General features: G+C 31.3%; 2 protein-coding genes across 7 annotated transcripts in view; both read right to left on the bottom strand.

Annotated features, from left to right (window-relative positions):
- Positions 1–414: 414 nt before the first annotated feature.
- Positions 415–2,343, bottom strand: LOC139491018 (uncharacterized). Of its 2 annotated transcripts, none has more exons than XM_071278265.1 (2): positions 2,206–2,343; positions 415–1,383 (listed from the first exon to the last, which is right to left on the bottom strand). In XM_071278265.1, the coding sequence occupies exon 2, from the start codon at positions 1,377–1,379 to the stop codon at positions 696–698; it is 684 nt and encodes a 227-aa protein (XP_071134366.1). In that variant the 5' UTR covers positions 1,380–1,383; positions 2,206–2,343; the 3' UTR covers positions 415–695. The 2 variants fall into 2 exon arrangements, with proteins under 2 accessions (XP_071134366.1, XP_071134367.1); XM_071278266.1 differs by having other exon boundaries at positions 415–1,380; positions 2,206–2,330.
- Positions 2,344–10,716: 8,373 nt separating this feature from the next.
- Positions 10,717–21,516, bottom strand: part of LOC139491017 (uncharacterized) — a 75,526-nt gene continuing 64,726 nt past the window's right edge. For 4 of the 5 annotated variants that reach the window (XM_071278264.1, XM_071278261.1, XM_071278263.1 and 1 more), the window contains 12 exons: positions 19,975–20,098; positions 19,658–19,761; positions 19,111–19,240; positions 18,606–18,756; positions 17,843–17,912; positions 17,146–17,212; positions 16,609–16,694; positions 15,812–15,938; positions 15,162–15,278; positions 14,332–14,389; positions 13,393–13,613; positions 10,717–13,027 (listed from right to left, as the gene is read on the bottom strand). In XM_071278264.1, the coding sequence (XP_071134365.1) occupies positions 12,728–13,027; positions 13,393–13,613; positions 14,332–14,389; positions 15,162–15,278; positions 15,812–15,938; positions 16,609–16,694; positions 17,146–17,212; positions 17,843–17,912; positions 18,606–18,756; positions 19,111–19,240; positions 19,658–19,761; positions 19,975–20,098 (1,555 nt within the window). In that variant the 3' untranslated portion in view covers positions 10,717–12,727. The remainder of the gene's footprint in view (positions 13,028–13,392; positions 13,614–14,331; positions 14,390–15,161; positions 15,279–15,811; positions 15,939–16,608; positions 16,695–17,145; positions 17,213–17,842; positions 17,913–18,605; positions 18,757–19,110; positions 19,241–19,657; positions 19,762–19,974; positions 20,099–21,516) is intronic. The other variant, XM_071278262.1, reaches the window with a different exon arrangement.

The raw sequence follows: 21,516 nt of genomic DNA, 5'->3' as shown, positions 1-21,516 counted from the left end.
GTGTATTTCAATGTTTGAAAAAAAAACCTTTGTTTGAACTAAAACTCATCAGTCGAAGAAAACTGACAACGCCTTGACAGTAAACGAAATATGACGAAAAGACCATCATGAAAATTCTACATAGAAAACTAAAAATACTGAGCAACACAAACCCCACCTTAAACAGATAGAATGTGTGTGCTCCGGAAGGGTAAGAAGTTCCTGATGAATGGTGTCACCTGTTGAGTAGGAACTGTTTAATAGTTTAATAGGTAAAATCATACAAGGAGAGTTCAAACTGCTGATATCGCTGTAAAAAGTCAGGCAGTGGATAACTGTTTCCATGGTATTGTTGTGATGCACAACATTGATATATACTAACGCTAACATAATTTTTCTTTCATAAAAACTTGTTTTGTAAAAAAGACTCAGAAATGTTTTTAATACATGTATTTGATCAAAGGATGTCGTCATGTATTTACGGTAATGACGGGGTAGAGTTATAATATATTAACGTTGTAGTATTCACAGAAGAAGAACACTATATATTTAATTCGTACAAGCTGAATTTCAGAGTATGTTTTACATAGAACAGCATTTCGATATAATGCGTGAAGGAAGTATTTACCATAGGCTATTTGTCTTGTAACTTCAAAGTCAGTAGCAATCATTCCAATATAAAACACGATTCTATTATTCATCAAGCTTTAACTATTTCAAAGTTTACTCCTAACAGCTGCCGTTCCATCAGCATAAGATGCATAAATCATAATAGATTTGTCCGTGTCACATGTTGATTTCATTACCGATGGTTGATTCTGACAAGCGTTTATCCATTTGTGAACGGCTTTATATTCTTCAGTGTCAGGAATTTGGAAACCTCTATGATGTTGAAGTACAGGAAATCGCATGGCGAAAGGAGCTAGCATTATATCTGGCATTGACAATTTGTCTCCACCGAAGAAAGTAGAAGAATCTGATTTAAAATCCATTAAAGTTTTAAGGTTACTAAGTAATTCTAATTTGACACTCTCTTGAATCTTTTTGTCTTGTTTTAGAAGCATCCTGTAATAAAGAGGCGTGATCTCGCGAGATATATAACCACTTACTATTCTCAGCTTTGCCCTATCAAGTGTATCCGTTGGGAGGAGTCTATTTTTTTCCCCTCCGTATTCATCTACAAGTTCTATACATATATCCGACTCGTATACAGATTTACCGTTGACTTCTATCACAGGTACAAGCCCTCTAGGATTCAGTTGAAGGAACTCCTTGGTTTTTTCTTTGTAAGGGTTGTATTCAATATACTCAAAATCGAGACCTTTTTCCAGCAATGCAATCCAAGCACGCTGTGCAAAGGGACAAAACCAAGCACAATAAAACTTTAAACGATTTGTCATCCTGCTGAAAAAGGTAAAACAGTTCTATGCAATTATTTTTATGTATATATTTTATGTTACTATAAATGATATAAAACAAAATAATTTAATAGTTTCTAGATTTAGGAAGACAACTTCAAGCATACAAGCAATACAATAATTGAATCACTCTTCAATTTGTATTTTTAGAATAAGATGAAAAATCAGTTTTTAAGCATTTTAATACTTAGGTTCCTTAGTTATATTCCATTTTCCATTAACAGGCATAAAAATGAAAACAACACGCAATAAATTTCATGCGTCCAAAACGATTTTCTTGATAAACCCTCATCAGGAACGTTCAAAGCCAACTTTTGAAGCCAAGGATTATAAAACTGTAACAATGGGAGAGCTATATAACCAAAAAGGGCATAAAAAACCCAAATCACTCCAATGTCTGATTGACAGAGTTGCAACCTTAGTTTCTTTATAATGTCAAAACTTATTAACAGACAATGTTAGGAAGGTTTGTTGCAAATCATGTCAGTACCTAAACAGTACTACTGAGTTAATAACGAACGGACCAATAGTCCCAGCAATGGTGTCGACATACGGCTGTTAACAAATTGAAACATGTTAGAAATATCATGCGTTCGATTCGCTTTTATGGGCTGTTCAGTGTATGTATTTGTTAACAATATATTATATATCTAGATAAATAAACAACAACTGCTTACTTCGTATGTTATTGTAAATTAAAATATTTGTCTTGTCACCAAATTAATAGATTCACAGGTAATTTAAAAATACAGAATAAATCAGTTTCGGTAACTTACAAAATATCTTTATCAACTTAAAAACTACTTACTTTTGTCTGTCGTCTGTTTTGTTTGTAACTCAGTCTTGAATTGTGTGACTTCTGTACTGTAGGGGTGGATAATGTAGAACGTTGTTTGTTTATACACCTTAACCGTATTTATATATTTTAAACGATCTAGAATTTGACCTTGCTCATATCGTTGTTAAATAACTGATTACAGTCATGCGTATGTAATACACTTACAGTTAATATGCATACAATGTAGAACGTCTATGAATATGACGATTGTTTGATTTTAAACTATACGTTAAATTCTTTGAATCAAAAAGTTCAATTTTTAATAAATCTAATGGAGTTGTAATAGATGTGCCTTGGTGTGCCTAGGTTAATTCCCCTTAATTTGGACAGATTAATTATTTAGTATTTAAATGTTTATTTTAAGTTAAATTTGATTTAAATATAGTAAGATACAAGTAAGGATTGTTAATTTTACTGTTTTAGTATGTAACTTTTGATGTTTTTATAATGTTTTAAGAATATTTATTTATTTAACTTTTCTTCAGTACCTTTTATGTTAAAGTTAGCCTGTTTAATGACAAGTTTAGGATATCATTTTCATAATCAGTCAGAGTCGGCCTTGCTCACCCCTCCATATACTCGCCGGAAGTAAAATTAGTACAACTCGAGTCTAGAGTTAGCCACCACTTCGATGCAGTTCGCCAGAGTTAGTCACCCCTTTTTGGTGCAATTTTACTACTTTAAAACACAACGCAAAGCAAATTTACTTTACTTTCACAGCTTTTACATTAATGCTAGCAAGACAAATCTTTGTTTGGCTTGCTTGCTTTGTATCAATGTTTACTCAAGCATGGCAATTAAGATAGGCGGGGCTTCAGCTTCTATAATCATACTTAAATTTTATTGGACGTTATGTTTGAGGTTAAGGACACCTAATTTTAAACATCACATGACAAATAATCTCGCATGTTTCCTTACCTGTAAAAATACAATAATTTGTCATGAAAGAAAAATAAATAAACTTTTTTCTTGGATGAGGCTGAGAAACTGGCCTTCAACATTGACTTAATATTGTTTTTTTATAACATATCAATCTATTAGTTCAGTCAGTTATTTCCATGTATGTCCTTCTACTATGTAACTCAAGAAAATATTCCAAAAAAATGGAAAACAATTGTATCGAAAAGATTGTTTATGTTAGAGTGTGTTTGAGGTGAATATTTTGTCTGGAAAACGTACAATGCAAGAGTATTTGATACATCATTTCGCTTCAGATTCTATCATTTTTATATATCAAAGCTACAGGTTGACTTTTTAACATAAAAAAAATCACAGTACTAAAAGATGAAATAAAGGGGTCAAGTAAAATACCTATCCAGTGGATCACAAAATCAGAGTAGGTGTGTTCGAATAGCTATTTAACTTAAAGTGCTTGACGACAGTCTTTAAGTTGGATCTTTGAAAAAAAATTGTCTTCCATTTCTACGATTGTGAAAATGAACTGGTGTAATGGGGAGATCATTTCGACGAAGTAGAATCCTGTCTGTATTGTATATTTACAGTTAAGGAAACATGTGAGAATATGTGTCATGTGATATTTTAAAATTAAGTGTCCTTAACCTCAAACATAACGTCCAATAAAATTTAAGTATGATGTATACAAACTGAAGCCCCGCCTATCTTAATTGCCATGCTTGAGCAAACACTGATACAAACAAAGCAGCAAGCCAAACAAAGATTTGTCTTGCTAGCATTAATGTAAAAGCTGTAAGACTAACTCTGGGAACACTCTATTTTTCATTTTATATTTGAAATTACTTTATTTTTGAACTCCATTTAAGAAAGTTTTCTGACTCCTGTTTTATCCGACTTTGTTTAATGCAATTATTGTACATTTGTGAATAAAATATAGTTTCGTTTGATTCATTGTCTGTTGTTCAGCCATAATCTGATATCAGGTATCCTAATGGTCGAATAGGGGCGAAGTACTGACCACTTCACCTCCCGGGAGGTGTCGTCACCGACCCCCTCCGTTACAAATGGTGCCGTGACCAGGATACCTGATCCCTCAGTTTTGGTATGAATATTTTTATTGCATTTATTTTTGATATTGTTTAAATTTTTGATTTTCAAAATAATAAAGTTTGAACAGAAACCTTGTACTTTTGACGGTGCTAGTGCCGATGTACAAGATTATTTTATTCAATGTGAAGCAGTTAGTCTGTGGAATAACTGGAATTTTACTGAAATGGCTCTTCAGTTAGTAATAAACTTAAGAGAAGAAGCACGAACTATTATACGTCTTCTTACTCCAACTCAGTTGCAAAGCTATGATTTTTTGAAAAGTTTATTAGTGCAACGCTTTAATCCTAAGGAAAGGATAGCTTTTTATAAATTTCAAATGAATAGCTGTTTAATTTTGTCAGATGAATCTGTGTTCGATTTTGGACATAGATTCAAACTTTTATGTCATCGTGCATTTCCAGATCGTTTTCACAGTATGCAAACTTATTTTATGGATCTTTTTATTGGAAAGTTAGAGAAGGAAATGGGAAAGTTTGTCCATTTTAAGCATCCGGAAACTTTTGATGATGCTATATTTTTGGCTACAGAGTTTGAATGTTTTAATTTGACAATTGGACCTGTTGAATGCGAAATTGAGGAAAGTGAAGAAAGTTTAGATTTTAGTTGTTTGAAGTCTGGTTTTGATCAAATTGTCAAATTTCTTAAAAAGCTGGTTTATAAGAAGTTTAAAGTTAAAAAATGTTTTAATTGTTTGGTAGTTGGACATATCAGAGCTAATTGTCCCAATAAAGTTTGTAAAAGTGTCAATTCTGTTCAGGTTGTTTAACCAGACAAACCAGTTTCTTCTGCAGTTCATAAGAAAGTGAAAAAATCATGCAAAGTTGTCAACAAAGTTCAAAGTTTATTTTCATCTGATTTGCAATGCTGTTTATCTGATTATTTGATTTCTAGCATGGATGCGTTTTCTTGTTTGAAGGATAAGCCAGGTAAAGTTTTCATATAGTATGTTTTATTAGTTTTAATTTGTATATTTAGTATTTTAATTATTTTGTCAGTTTATATTATTGTTTAGTAGATATGGTTTCAAAGTTTTCATTGGATTTGTTGTTTTTCTTGGTCACGTTAATGAGCCGGTTTTGCTATCAAAACCACCCCCAAAACGTTGTTTGATTTGATTGTGTTTTCCTTTAGATGTTGGTTAGTTTAGAGTGTTGCTTAGTTTTTTTGTTTGAATAGGTTTATTTATGAGTTTGCTCATTTATTTGGATTTTTAACCTTTCTGAACAAGTTTTATTGTTTTAAATTTGTTTAGTTTGGTTATGGTGTTCCTTTTGTGACTTTTATAAGTCATGACAGAAATCTATAGAGTGGCAGAAAGATGGAGTGAAGACAACCAGCTGATAAAGTAAGCAGTTCTTGTATCAAGAACACCTTTCTTACTTTTGGTACAACGTTTGATCATCTTGAACCCGGAATCACATGTTATACGTGATTCCGTGAGATCTACAATGGTGGACTTAACCTGGTACAACGATGGACTTTTTAGAACCCGAAAACACACGTTTAAAGTGTTTTCGTGAGAACAACAATTGGTGGACTAAACCTGGTACAACGATGGATTTTAAGAAACCGAAAACACATGTTCAAAGTGGTTTTTTTTTGTGAGATCAACAATTGGTGGACTATACCTGGTACAACTTGGACCATACAGATTAACCATATTTATATTTCGTTTCCGTTTGAAGGACTATGTGTTGAATACTGTACATATGCTGTGTCCATTTACCGTTGGGTATATATTCTATGGATTATTGTACTTTATAAACTGTGTTTACCGCCTATTCCTGGACATTTATACTGTGTGGAACTTTCCCGATGGTTGGGCCATGTGTTTATGTGACATTTTTGTTGACATTTATTGACATTTGTTTGCATTGGTTTATACTGTTAATTATTTTCAACACATCTATTTTAAATAGTTCTTTTCCCAAATATTAATTTCTTAAATATTTGTCCTAAGGAGGGAGGAATGTAATAGATGTGCCTTGGTGTGCCTAGGTTAATTCCCCTTAATTTGGACAGATTAATTATTTAGTATTTAAATGTTTATTTTAAGTTAAATTTGATTTAAATATAGTAAGATAAAAGTAAGGATTGTTAATTTTACTGTTTTAGTATTTAACTTTTGATGTTTTTATAATGTTTTAAGAATATTCATTTATTTAACTTTTCTTCAGTACCTTTTATGTTAAAGTTAGCCTGTTTAATGACAAGTTTAGGATATCATTTGATAATCAGTCGGAGTCGGCCTTGCACAGGCCTCCAAATACTCGCCGGAACTAAAATTAGTACCACTCGAGTCTAGAGTTAGCCACCACTTCCGTGCAGATCGCCTGAGTTAGTCACCCCTTTCTGGTGCAATTTTACTACTTTAAACACAACGCGAAGCAAATTTACTTTACTTTTAAGACTAACTCTGGGAACACTATATTTTTCATTTTACATTTGAAATTACTTTATTTTTGAACTCCATTTAAGAAAGTTTTCTGACTCCTGTTTTATCCGACTTTGTTTAATGCAATCATTGTACATTTGTGAATAAAATATAGTTTCGTTTGATTCATTGTCTGTAGTTCAGCCATAATCTGATATCAGGTATCCCAATGGTCGAATAGGGGCGAAGTACTGGCCACTTCACGTCCCGGGAGGTGTCGTCACCGACCCCCTCCGTTACAGAGTATTTAATATTTGAATATTAAGATATTATAAGTTACATAGTGTGGTAGTGATCTAATACGGTATATATGGGGTCATATGGCGTAAGAGGGAAGCTCGATGCCCATATGGATTTTACTGACCCCATATATACGGTATTAGGTCACTAGCACACTATGTAACGAATATATCTTATCGACTATCTTAACGTGTAAAATTTAGACTTGTAATCTATCAAAATGAGAAAGCCAGTCTTCAATACTGTTAGCATTAAGAAACTACTTCCATTGATCCTCAGGGCCGTAAATTGCCTTCCCTTTATTTGTGGACCTTTTCATGTTTTATGCAGAAAATGCAATGTACTTCCCCAGAATTCACCTCTTGTTAAAATTATATAATATTTCAATAAATAAGCGCCTGGAATATATTGAAAATATTTATTATTCAAAGTTAGATCACGTGTGCGGTTAAAGTAAGATTTTTTTATCCTTTGTCCTGCTATATGACTCTTCAAAGGCTATTATTACTAAGTTTTAGGCAACCAATTTGCGTACTTCAAATGAAATGCCCCCTGAAGTTGCAAATTGAATATTTTTTTTATGGTTTATCAGGTTTTTTGGCTGTCCAAAATGGAGCTATTTTACTTCATTTCAAAGACACAATTTTCAAACCTTAAAATGAAAATGCATACTTAACAAAACTTTAATTATCAAATTCAAATTATTATAGCGTAACACAGTTTGTTTACACTGAAAGTTTTATTTGGTTAGGCTTTGTCAAATGCAAACGGGAATTTTCTGTGCCTGGTCGAATCCCATCTCTTTAGCACTTATATGCATTCAATATTGCAACATTGTGACTTCTATGTAGATGTATGTGTTGCATAGAGAGACTACACAATCTGCTTTCCGTCATTGTTCACCTGTTCCATGTTTTAATTGCGTGACATTGCTTTCCAATGCTTGCTCTATCGAATATTTTTACCCAACCTTCTTAATAGGCGTAAGAGTAACAACCAGTACTATTAAAATAAAGCATGATTTTTACCATTTGTTTGGTTTTTTTTCAGTGTTTTTTCTTCATTTTTTCTCTTTTTTTATCGGTTTGCAATAGGAGGCAACTGCCTACATGACTCTATGTAATTTACGGCCCTGATCCTACAAAAACAATAGCCAACGATAACAACTTGAGGACGTAACTCCACTACTGACCGTGTATGAAATAAGCCCCGCCTCCCTACTAACCTAATATCAAATATACATGGTCTTCACGCGGACGCTTTTAACCAATCATATTCCTAGAAATGTATAGGAGGTAAGATAAATTTAAATAACTTCCTTTGGTGGATATATGCAAAAATGTCGTGTAATTCTAGTGGAAAACGCATAAAATTGTTTTTTTCACGAAATGGGAAGGTTGATGCCATCATATTTTTAAAAAAAGAATTTGACTGAGAGCTTAGGAAAGCAGGTAAGTTAAAGGTTATTTAACTTTTGAAATTCAACCTACATGGTGTTTGTATATATGCGGACAAATCATGAACAATATCTACTTGTATCTTTATTTTTGTTTTGAATCTTCCTTTGTTACGACTTTTTGATATTCAACATAGCAAGTATAATACGGTTACATCCCGATTTCAAACTATAAAAAGGCCGAAAGTTTTCACGTTAGACTTTGTTCATTTGTACACGGACAGAACCCTAAAACAAGACATTAGTACAATTCACCTATATGAAGACAAATTGTTGATTCGGCATAGAAATTGGCATATTGGCATTTTGATTTAAAGGCCATATATATAATTCTTAAAAAAAGGCTGCTATGCAAATTAGCAAAGTCCCCCAAATTTTTCAATATGTTTCACAGAATCTGAGATACTTCAATATCAATCTTTTTATTTACACAAAAAAATAATTTAGAAGCTTTACTCAAAACCACGGGACCATCTTTAAACTTTGAATCGTAACAAAAACAAACAACAAAATATACACAACTAACTTTGTATCAACAAGTAGTCTAAAATCTGCAATCCCAAATGTATAAGTTATGTTTCAGATGTTTCAGAAGTTAAAAAAAAAATACCTTGATTTTGTTGTCATTATTTTTCATTCCCGTGAAGCCAATACTTTCTAAAATTAAAAAAAAAGAAACCACGGAGTATATAATTATCAAAGGTAACAGGATTATAATGTAATACGCCAGACGCGCGTTTCGTCTACATAAGACTCATCAGTGACGCTCAAATCAAAATAGTTATAATTCCAAACAAATACAAAGTTGAAGAGCATTGAGGACCTAATAATATAACAGTTCACCATCACAGTGGTATCGGCATCTTGCTCGATACTGTTACACTTAATAAATGTGTTTCGTCCAGCTTCTCTTGCTTTATATCCAGCAAGAACGAACAAAACCAATGGTTTGAAGCCAGGGACGAACAAGTACATAAACACTTATAAAACCAATAAATAGGGACCTAAGAAGAATTGTAAAAGACAAATCCGCCTAATGTCAACTTAGCCTAAGAGCTTTTGAACTTTAGTTTCTGAATAATTTTTAAATTCATCTATTGAGAATTTGAGAATTTATTGTAAGTAAAGGCAACAGTAGTTTACCGCTGTTCCAAATTCATAAATCGATTGAGAGAAAATAAATCTGGGTCACAAACTCAAACCAAGGGAAACACATCAACTATAGGAGGAAAACAACGGAACAAAATAATTACACTGAAGGGCAACAAAAACAAACGCAAATATACAGAGAAAAGAACTGATTAAAACCAACTGCCACGTATAAAGATGATGGTTCATTAGTTTTATTGTCTACCATTTTAAGGTAGATCATAAGTAAATATTTTTTGAGACAGAATTTTCTTATACTTAGCCAAAATGAAGATTTTACTATGCTCTTTTGAAAAATATAATAAAAAGTATGGGTCACCGTGCTATTTTTCAAGCTATGAGTCGCTGAAAATTGCCTAAATTTGGTTAGATTGTTCATGGAAAAACACATTTTTGTGCATAAAAAAAAATCTATGAGATAGAATTTTGAAATAAATTGTGAAAAGATAGGTTTTGTAATATGTATTAAGAAAATAAAAAGAAAAAATGGTGTCACCGAACTTGTTTTCTTGCTACAAGTAAAAAGAAAAAATTTCCCTATCAGTCCAGTATAATTTTTTTACTATAAGAGTTATCTTTCCTTAAATGGCTCATTTGAAAAAAATGATTCTAAAAGCAAAAAAAAAATATATTTGTTTAAATATTTTAAATTATACAATAAATTACCAAGTTTTCTGTATATTATTAAACAATCTATCCTTTAAATTGCAAATCTGTTTCCAAATTTGCAGATTTAGTCAAATAACTAGACCTATTTTCTACTGAGATTGTACAATCCAAGATGGCGGTATACCATGTATCTACCTTAAGCTGTTTGTATTTTGGAAACTGTACCTTTCACTTATGGTTATGGTATTTCTTTTCTTTTATACCATACTTCTTCAAAACATACGGTAAAATATGCATAATAACAAGGACAATAAAAATATAGCAACTGATTAGTAATTTCAAGAAGAGTTACACAATCGCGCGATGTAGTATTTTTATGTAGAAATATATATTTTTTAAAGTTATTCTGCAACATTTTTTCTGTCTTTGATGGCCTTTATATAATATAAGACGGGTACAACTTATACAACTTGCCATTAAACCACTTCAAGACACATTGTGCGATTGACAGAATGCGGTCTTTTTTCGAGACAAGTATATTTACATAAAGATATACAACCAAAGAAGATGAAGAAATGCTATTATTTTTTTTAATTAAATAAAATAAAATAATTGTGTTAAAATATATATAGTAACAAGGAACAAATGTATACAAAGATATATAATAAACTGAACACAATTGAGTATACGATAATACCGTTAGGTAATTGAATAATGTCATCAGGTATATTAGTTGTATAAAAGTTAGAACATTATAACATAATGGTATAATAAGACGAGTAAGTTTTCTTTTCAAAAAAAATATATAAACGTATATACAATGTTATCAAATCAATTATAAAATGCATAAATCGATTTTCCTTCAAATAAAAAGACATAAATCTTTAACTTAAGGATATACTTAAGTGACATTTAAAAAATCAAGAAATTAAAATTGATACTACATGTCAAACGAGTACCAATTAAGGAACAAAATAAGATAAAAATATTGGGTCATGGAGCTCGTTTTCGAGATATTTGATTTTTTTTAAATGCACTAAATGTAGCATGAAAAACAAATATGGAAATGAACTTTGAGATAGTCATTCGGCTTTCATAACGATTTAAGGTAGAAATGCTCAACAGAAGAGACAAACATATTTTTCAGACCAGTGTAAATGCTCCTTATCTATACTCAATACAAAAAGTTAAATAGAATGCTATATGATCGAGGTATAATCTGATGCTTGGGTGGAGTAATGGGTTACTATGCATCTGCTTAATTACCTGGAGTCGGTTTTACTCAAAGGTACGACTAATATTAATTATCGCACCGCGGGTAAATTATCACGTCGTTATTGGTTTAACGCAGTCACGTGGCGACCCCCTATGGAACCGTAGAGGGTTAGTAAATTTCTTAGGGGGTTCATGACGTCACGTCTACTGTTAATGGTGACGTCTTCTATTACTATTGTTGTGTGTCATTGTTTATTTTTCAACAAACGCAACAGAAAAAGACCAGCGTGCAATAAAATCGTTTACGGTTATCTACTTCCACCTACGGATCTCACCCCTATGGATTTTACTAACCCTCTATGGATCCGTTGGGGGTCAGTAGCGAACCATATAACTTGTATGGTAAGTATAACGCTACGGTACATTTGTACCCTAATTGCACCTATTTTATTAGTTTTGTCACCTACGTTTGTTTTATGATAAAGAAAGAAAAAATCCATTCTGTGCTTATTTTGTAGCCGTATCTCTCTTTATCATATTGCTACTACAATTTGATTTTTAATCCATATATTCAGCCATAGAAAAATAGGTTTGAATCGACCTCAAAACTATCCATGATTCCGTAATGAGGAGTACCTAAATTACATCCATGTTTAAATTCATACCATTAAAAATCAAATAAGAGATGTTTTGATTTATTTTTTCAAACATTTAGAACAATTTGACTATAGTACAAGCTCACTATTAATTTTTTTTTTTTAATTTTTTTTGTGTTAATTTTTGAAAGATTACTACTATATGTGAAGGTCGCATGGTGGCGTTTACGTACATTTTTCTTTCCAGTGAACGCTTCAGCTGTTGATATAAATTGTGAACTTTTAGTGTATATTTGAATATATTCACCTGTTTTGTAAGACATTTATAATGTCAAATAATCAAAATACAAATTGTTCAGTCTCAAAGAAAACTTTTAAGAATTTCTCAGCTGTTTATGTTGAATAGGTGCAATTTGGGTACTCGGTGCAATTTGGGTACCGTGACTTTACTGAATTGTTCATGACCTAAGATAAATCGTAATCGTATCAATGTTTTTTAACAACAGATTAGATCCACCCATTACTTTGTTTAAACAATCGTGTTTCGTTTTAAAAATAATAGAAAACATACAGACTTTACAATAAATTGATCAATTAAACAAGAAATATAAAAGTACATTAAATGGTAAATCACATATGAAAAAAATGTATTGTAAAATATCTATGCATATTAATTAAGCCTATTCTTCATTTACGAATATGCCGAGTATATAAGATATTTTGATATGAACATATTTAAAATTTGGTAAATATCTTCACGCCACTTGTTTAATAGTCAGCTGACCACCTTATTTTGTTGCCTCTTTGATCCTGATATTCATCTGGTTTCCTTTGTCGCTCATTTCCGAATGTTGAAGAAGGATTTTCCACAGCTGGTCGCCTGGTCTGTTCATTAGACATAACGGGATTATCAAAATAATACACACTGATGTTTTCAGGGCGGCTGTTGTATTGGCTTCTTCGTTTGTCCTTTTTATGAGATTTCTCTCCGTTTTGGTTCTGGCTCACTGATGCAACGGTGTGGGATCGTCTTAGGACAACATCTTTGTTGTCATTAGATTGCTGTGGCTTAGAAAGAAAGGATAATTTTCTATAAGATTTGCTTTTATCAAAATTGATATAATTAACTGGTATTTAATACATGTATGCCAATAATGTATATAAAAAACCCACTTAATTGGGTTCTTGCTGCCCATTCTTTAGTTTCTATGTTGTTTTGTGTACTGTTGGTTGTCCATTTGTCTTTGTCTTTTTCGTTTTTTAATTTTAATTTAAAATGTTCCTCTACTTCATTAGCCTTTCAAAGGCTTACGTTAATGACGAGAAATTATCAGATGTATGTTTCCAATTTACATCCGGAATTTGTAATTGAATCAATTTGCCATTTCATTGTAATATTTGATAAATTCATACTTATCTTTCAAACAATCTACCTTTTTGTTATGTTCGTCTGATTTCGATTTGTTCTGAACACTGGTTTGTTTTCCATTATCAGCTTTGACAGGTCCGTGTACATCTGTTGTAGTTTTTGAATCATTTTCTGGTGTAATGCCCTTATCCCCTTTTAGGCTATTTTGATTGGTATTTCTACTATTCTCATAACTTGTGACCAGACTATCATTAAGTTTTTTTGCTTTCAAAATGCTAGTTGAATCTGTAAAAATAGTAACCGAATGCTATTTTAAAAATGCTAACACTTATACATGTTATATGTCTTTACAAATATACGTTTAATTGCATAATTTGGATAGATTTAAGCCAAGACGTATATTTTCATCTCCTACGTTTTGACCAATAAACAAAGGCAGCGGCCATTGCAGAAACACTTTTGTCCGATAGTTTATACAATTGTTAGAGAGTTAACCACTGAATACGTGTGTCACATATGTGGAAGGATAATTTGTATCTATCGTTATGTCTTGTTTTTGCTAACGTTATCTTGGTTGATTTTTGTAGAGGTTCGTGTTGCTCAGATGTTTAATTCATAAGAAATATGTTGTTTTTGTCATATTTTTCATAAATTTATTGCGCCTATTTATAAGGAGTGAGTTTATTTTTTTCACTTAACCTTGAGCCTACCTTATAAACGATCTTACAGTCTTAAAAATTAAATCCGATAGTGTATTATATATTCAATTATTTTATAATGTCATGTACTCAGATTTGACATACTTTTGATATGAAATATTTCAATGTATTTTCCGGTCATTTAATATTTTTTTGTCAATTTTTTCATTATCTTTTTCTTTAGAGCACGAAGTTTGCTGTTCTTTCGACGTTTGATTTTTGAATGCCCATTAATATATATCTTTATTTTTCAAATAGTTTTTAAAAGGCAAAATAGAACATTGCTTTCTTATCACAACCCTTACCAGACGACTCTCTTTGCGAATCACTGGTTGACGTAGCAAAACTTTCCCTGGTAGTTTTCTGAAGACAAAAAGAACAGTATTCGATCATTACATACATCCATTCAAAAATATTTCTGTTATCTATAGTGAAACTGATTGGTATATTTATTCAATATATTAATTATTGTAAAACATCATATTTCTATCTCAGGGAAACCATCTAAGTAGAAAAAGTAGAACTCAACGAATTTTCACTGAGTTTGGTTATTCAAGGTTATCATTTTGACCTGAGCGTCACTGATGAGTCTTATATAGACGAAACGCTTGCTGGCGTATTAAATTATAACAACTGGAAATACTTGCAGCTAATTGTATATTATTAGTTTGTCTGTTATAAAGTTTGAAAAAAAAGCAAATGCTATAACGTTTGCATTTTTAGTTGAAATTACACATTTAATGACGACTGATATCAAGTACATATTGTCATGGCATTGTTCCAATTTTGGAAAATGTAAATATAAACTACAATTAAATGATCTAAACGGACGTATAAACTGAATTATACCTCACTGTATAATCCGCATCATGCCTGGTTATAGCACAATCTCAATGACATAAATAACCAAATGACCTCTATGTAAACAAATACATGTTTTCTTAAGTTAAAACTGTTGTATAATTACAGTTTAAACAAACGACACCTAAATAAAGACAACAGTAGTTTACCGCTGTTAAAAAGTCATAATTCGATTGAGAGAAAACAAATCCGGGTTACAAACTAAAACCGAGGGAATGAATCTAAATACCAACTTTTGAGTTTTATTTTAAGTAAATTGTAGATATATACTTACTTGTGAGCTTTGTTTTGAGTAAATTGATGATTTGTCAACTCTCTTTACCCGCATCGTTTGTATTCCTTCTCGAATCTGTTGGTTTAAAACTGTATGGAATAGGAAAATGAAAAATCCCTGAAATCATACGATAAAAATATCTTAGAAAAACATATCTTCAAATAATTATTACTATTTTTTTGCAAATCTAATACGTCCTTGACCTTCATTTTTTAAAGTTTGACCGTTCATGATAAAAGAAAATCCACAAAAGAATTTCAAAAGCTTATAAAAATTTATAATTGTTATATTCATTTTTCATTTGTACAAGACATAACTGATCACTGAAGTGAACATGCTATTGAAAAAAAATCACCGAAAAAGACAGAATAATGGAGGACATGTGCTCCCGATTCACGCATTTCAATTCACTCGACGACTCTCATTGATAGTAATTATGAAACGACAATATGTGATTCTTAATTCGTTTCTTTGTGCTTGATTCAAACGTTCAGCTATTTAAATTCTGGCGGTATCTGGTAAGTCGTATAAAGACGTAAGGCAAAATTGTAGTACAAAATTATACGCATTGTTTTTCTTATGAGTTTTAAAGATATTCTGATATCCTTTTTGATTTGTTATATATCCAACTGCAGACCTAATATTTTAACCTGTAAAGAGTTAACAACTGCAAACAAATACTGGAACACAACTGTCTCCTCGTTAACCGAGAACACACCAAGGACCCACGTGACACCAAACAATGGTAATACAACACACAAACTCCTTATTCCAGCTCTGCAATAAAAATTACATGTTATCAAGATTTTCCTTATGATTATGAAAAAAATGTCTTCAGAGCGGAAACGTCAACGAAAAAATGCTTTGATCATACAGTTTGACAGTATTATTCTATATTATTTGAAAAGCAGTATTTAATGAACTCATTTCAATTGAATGTTACCTTTTTTATATAACTTTATCAGATCCGATATGTAAGCAAATAAAGTCAACAGTAGTATACCGCTGTGCAAAAGTTATAAATCGATTCAGAGAAAACAAATCCGGGTAACAAACTGAAACCGAGTGATAAAACATCCACTATCAGAGAAAAAAAACAACATACATATAGATGAACTATAAGTTAACAACAGCCACATTCCTGACATGGTACAGAAATTAAAAAAAAATAATGGTGAGGTGAACCTGGTTTATGGCTAGCCAAACCGTCGCACTGTATGTCAATGTTGAATATACCGCTTAGATGACAACATTTCAAGACTGGTATACAGTACAAAATTAATGCATGAACAATAAAAGCTAATACCTAAACGTATCTTTCGTCCCTCTTTTAATACCTAAACATAATTTTGGACAGAACACAAAAACAGCTTAACAGAATCGATTAAAGAAATGTGTGTCTGTAACACTAATAAATCAACGCCACAAAACATATTTAGTAACCTACTTTGCTCGTTCTTTTGTTGTCTTGTCCATCATGGCATGAGTGGCAAACATTGTCCTCAACACCAAAATGAGAATAATAAGGTTTACCTAAAAAGTGACAGAGGGTTATGTTTTTAATGGTTCTTATTCAAAACAACATGTTAAATATTATAATCATTTGTCAAAAACATATTTCTTAAGAGCTCGAATTGTTTATGGAGACAATTTTTTATAATAATGTTTGATGAATTAAGAAAGTTTGAATAACAGCTTTTTTTAAAACGTTTAAGTTAACAATTTGGTGTTTCTTTTTAATTCATTGAACTGTTTTTATTGGCCAATGACTTAATTGAGCATGGCATCAAGGCATCGGTCTATTGTTAATGACTATATGTTGCTCTCTATATTTTGTTTGCTGTTTTTGTTGTAGGGTTAATGTCTAATCGACGTGTATCTAAAAAATCTCATATTTCTAGGGACATCGAGTTTTTACAAATTAAAAAATTCTTTAATTATGAAATAGCTTATTGTAAGATTAAAAGCTGTTATTTTTTCGTACCAAAATAACAGTTAATGCAGGTCCAACAAATGCCCACATCAAGTTGGACTCAACAGAAAGCCAGCAACTGAAAAGAAAATTAAAACATGTATTTTCATTTTAAATGAGGCTATGCGGTTAATTGAATATTTGTACTAACATTTTGCTAAAATCATTTTTTTAGTATCCAATTTCATTTGAAATACGTTTTTATAAAAGTACATGAAACACAAAAAAATAGGAATTAGCAATACTACACTAAATGGTGAGGTCTAGCAAAATCATTTACAGTAATGCATATGGTTACAAGGTTAATATGTATGACATGTGTTTCTGAAACAAACTAAATAAGATATGCTTCAGATAAAAGATTTGGTAAGGAAAATATACAGAATGTTTTTTAATTAAAAACAGTTTCATTTTTTTTCAAGTATGTGCAAACCAGTTTCAGATCGGTAAAGGAAACCAAAGGAATGATTTTGAACATTATTTGAGGGAGTATAGTAATTATTACAATTTGCAATTGTTATTTGAATTCTTTTTGATGACATTTGTTGTATTTGTTGCAATCGTATTGTAAGATTGGAGGTCCTCTCTGGTCACTACGGCTTCAATCATGAATAACCATGCTGAAAGTGGCGGTAAACACAAATCAACCAATCAATCAATTGTATTTGTTAATAAGATATATATAAAAAAAAAAGAATATGATAAATACTATTGAGAATTTCCATATCCGTCTAGTTTGGTTGCACCCATAGATATTCCGACTATGACAGCTGGAGAAACTACAAAAACAAGATTAAAATGAGCAATTACAGAAAGTACGAAATGTATTACAAGAATAAAAATTCATTCCATTATATGATTGATTCAACAATATCAGAAAGAATGTGTGATCTATTGATGCTGCATTGGCAATGCAAGAATAAAATGGTTAAGTGTGTTGAAAAGTAAAAATTGAAAATTCTACAGATACTTTACAAGATGACCACATATATTTTTATCATTGTCGAAGCCTAGTCATCTTTCTTATATCATATTTCACGGAATATCTATTAACCACGAATAATGCGAAAGGTGTCATGTGAGGAGCATTTGTAGACTATTTCAGGTCAATTTAGACCAACTAGATTGTTGGTTCGGCCTATTTGTCTGTTGTTTTCTGTGTAGAATTTAAGACTGTTGTTTGTTTTTCTTAAATACATTTTACATTTTGTGCAAGGGTGATGTTAGTTTCATTGATTGAACCTTGGGTATCATCCATCAAAGAGCAGAACTTCAGTTAAAAAATGAAAAAAAAATGAATTAAATGAAAATACATCGTATATTCTTCAACGTTTTACCCTTTATGAATAATTTCGATTGTTTTAGGGAGGTTCGTGTTAGTGTTTGCGCTCGGTAAAAAATCTTTACCTTTTTTTTTATAAAAGAATAGTGTATATCGTGATAATTTAAACGTTAAAAATGCAATACTGTACCCCAGCATGTTGGTATCAGCCATTTTGTTCTTGAAGATGTTGCGAAAACAAAAAGGACGGACATTGCAATTTCAATTCCTTCCGCAAGCATAAAGGCGAAGTCTACCAAGAAGATATAATGTAACAGTACCGCCATAGCTGTGCAGACTTTCTACAATTTATCAAGGTATTACAAATTAACATAAACATTTGTTTGGTTTGGTAAATCACAAATAATGTTCTATTTATGAACTTTAATAGAATTAGATTCAAACGAAATTTAATACAAGATTAAATGAATCTGGCATATGATACGCATTTTATGTGTATTTCTTCGCAAGTTCTTATCTGAAACCAAAGGCCTGTCGTAAATTATAAGGAGAATGGATCACATTTATATGGTACGTACATAAATCCCTCTCTATTCAACTTAAGTCAGTTGTTCTTTATATGGTTGTTTTTCAAGATGGAAGACATCACGTTTTGTTTGAATATAATTCTTGTTATTCACAAATAAGTTACATACCTTATTGCCAGTCTGTGTTACTCCTGATAAAAACAAGATGTAGGACAGCGTCAAGGCAACACAAAAATTAACCAGTAAGATTGCTTTATCCTTTTTTATTTTTCTTCCGCGCATATCACATGTTAGTTGTCTACAAAAATAAGACAATGACACACACATTATTCGTACAAGTATAAAGGATTCTTTGTTTCGGATACACTTAAACACTATGAACAGAGATGGATTTCAATGTTTCGTATTAATACTTTTTGTATGTATATACCACATTCGTTCACTAAAATATTTTATTTGAAATATGATGAGTAAAGAGATTGTATTTTGTTCTTCAGAAAGTACTAATATTTTGAAAACGTTCTTATAGTAATTAGCATTATATTTTCTTAATTATGTCTTATTCATTCACATGGTAAGAAAACAAGTGAATATACAAAAAAACGAAACAACTCAAAACGACAGATCAATTAATAAAATGTAAACTTCAACTCAGCAGAACGCTATTCTTATGTAAGTCATTTATTTTGTAGATGCCCTTGATATTTAAAATTACCTCCATAACATTGCATGGATCATAACTGTCACAACAAGAAATAAGATTGAAATACCACAACCAGCAGCAGATATTTTACTTAACACCCAGCTGTGTGATGGAGACTGCAAATAGAAAGAAAATACATACGCTTTTGATTTTTTAAAATAAAAATTTTGCTATGCGCAATATGGATTTGGATAATTATTGAATGTGTATTTTCAATGGGATAACCATCAATTCGGCAGCAACCAATGGCACAAAACTCCATAATGTTCTGTAAATTTCTATTCGATAATATTCTGAAGTTATTCTGCAACCTTTTTATAAATACTCACTGCTCTTCCCGGACTCATAAGTAGTGCAAAGTTAGTAGTGTGGTCATATTGGCATACTGTTACTCCTTCTGATGTCGTCACTAGTTTTGAACCAATAAAAGACCAAGCACCGTTTGGTGTGTTTCTGTAAAAAGTTCAATTTTTTTAAGCAATCATTCACAACTATCATTTCACTGTTTGTATATGCAAAAGCAATGCAGGATAAATATATAACCTTTAATGATTTTCTTACATTCATGCCCAAGTAAAAGTATTCCTTCTTAATACATTTGTTATTTCCCCCCCCCCCCATGTCTTATTGATGGATAGGCGAAATAAAGGTTATATAGAAAAAGTGTAAATAATCTTTTTCAAAATAATTAACGTTTTACTATGTTAAATTGTCGGATGTTAAAGGTTTAACAAATTATTCGAAATCATTTTTCATCGGTATGGTGCTAGAAATTAAAGGTTTATACCTATAACTGTCAGAACAGTAGAAGTCTCCTTGAACACTGACGAGTCTAATTTACCATACCAATAAAACAGTAGATGTCTTCTAAAGAACACTAACAAGTCTCATATACCATACCACAAGAAACAATAGATGTCTCCAAATAAATGCTACCAATTCTCATATACCATACCACATAGAAATGTAAAGTCTTCTAAAGTACATTAATAAGTCTCATGTACCATACCACATAGAACAAGTAGAAGTCTCCACCCAGAACCTAACAAGTCTCATATACCATACCACAAGAACAGTTGGTGTGTCCTTATAGACAATAACTAGTCTCATACATCATACCACATTTATCTATACTGCTATAGATACTTAGAATAGAAAAGGAAATGTTCAACTAGGATGGAACATTTATCCTGCCGTACTGGATACTTGATATCATACGCAAAACTTTATAATAACTATTCTAATTTTATTAACAAACTAATATACTAAGACACTATTGTATACACAGTATACTAATATCATATTCACAATCATTTCTAAATCTATTATACTGAATACATAAGAAAATAATAATAAATGTATCATTTGGCTTTCTAGGGGGCTACTCATTAAAACTTACAATAAAACAAATAAAAATAACCAAATGTAAAACACTACCTACTCAAAATAATTTTAAATTAATTAAAAAGTAAATTGTCTAAATTATGCAATTTTAAGAACCTGCAGTAGAGCCCTGACAGGTGAAAAATTAATTTTAGAAACCTCCTGACTGGTAGAGCCCAGACAGGTATAAATTTGAAAAATGAGAATACCTGCGGTAGATCCCAACAGGTACTTTTAGAACCTGAGTGGTAGAGCTCAGACAAGTATGAATTTTGAAAAATGAGAATTCTTGCGGTAGATTCCAACAGGTACAAAAAATAACTTAATTATCACCCTTAAATAAAACAAAGCCTAAATAAATTATAAAATGTATTAATGAATTGGGGAAAAATAATTTCCCTGAAATTAAGTAGGCCAAATTGAATGACAAAACAAAAAAAAAAAAAAAAAAAAAACAACAAAAAAACTACATAAAACTAAAACCAACA

This window comes from Mytilus edulis, chromosome 10 (genome assembly GCF_963676685.1).
Source record: "Mytilus edulis chromosome 10, xbMytEdul2.2, whole genome shotgun sequence".
Classification (NCBI taxonomy): domain Eukaryota; kingdom Metazoa; phylum Mollusca; class Bivalvia; order Mytilida; family Mytilidae; genus Mytilus; species Mytilus edulis.
The sequence above is the reverse complement of the archived record's forward strand: the minus strand, read 5'-3'. Positions and strand labels throughout refer to the sequence as shown.

What these genes read in the sequence shown, in the direction of transcription:
- LOC139491018 (XM_071278265.1), bottom strand. Translation starts at nt 1,379, where the DNA reads ATGACAAATCGTTTAAAGTTTTATTGTGCTTGGTTTTGTCCCTTTGCA.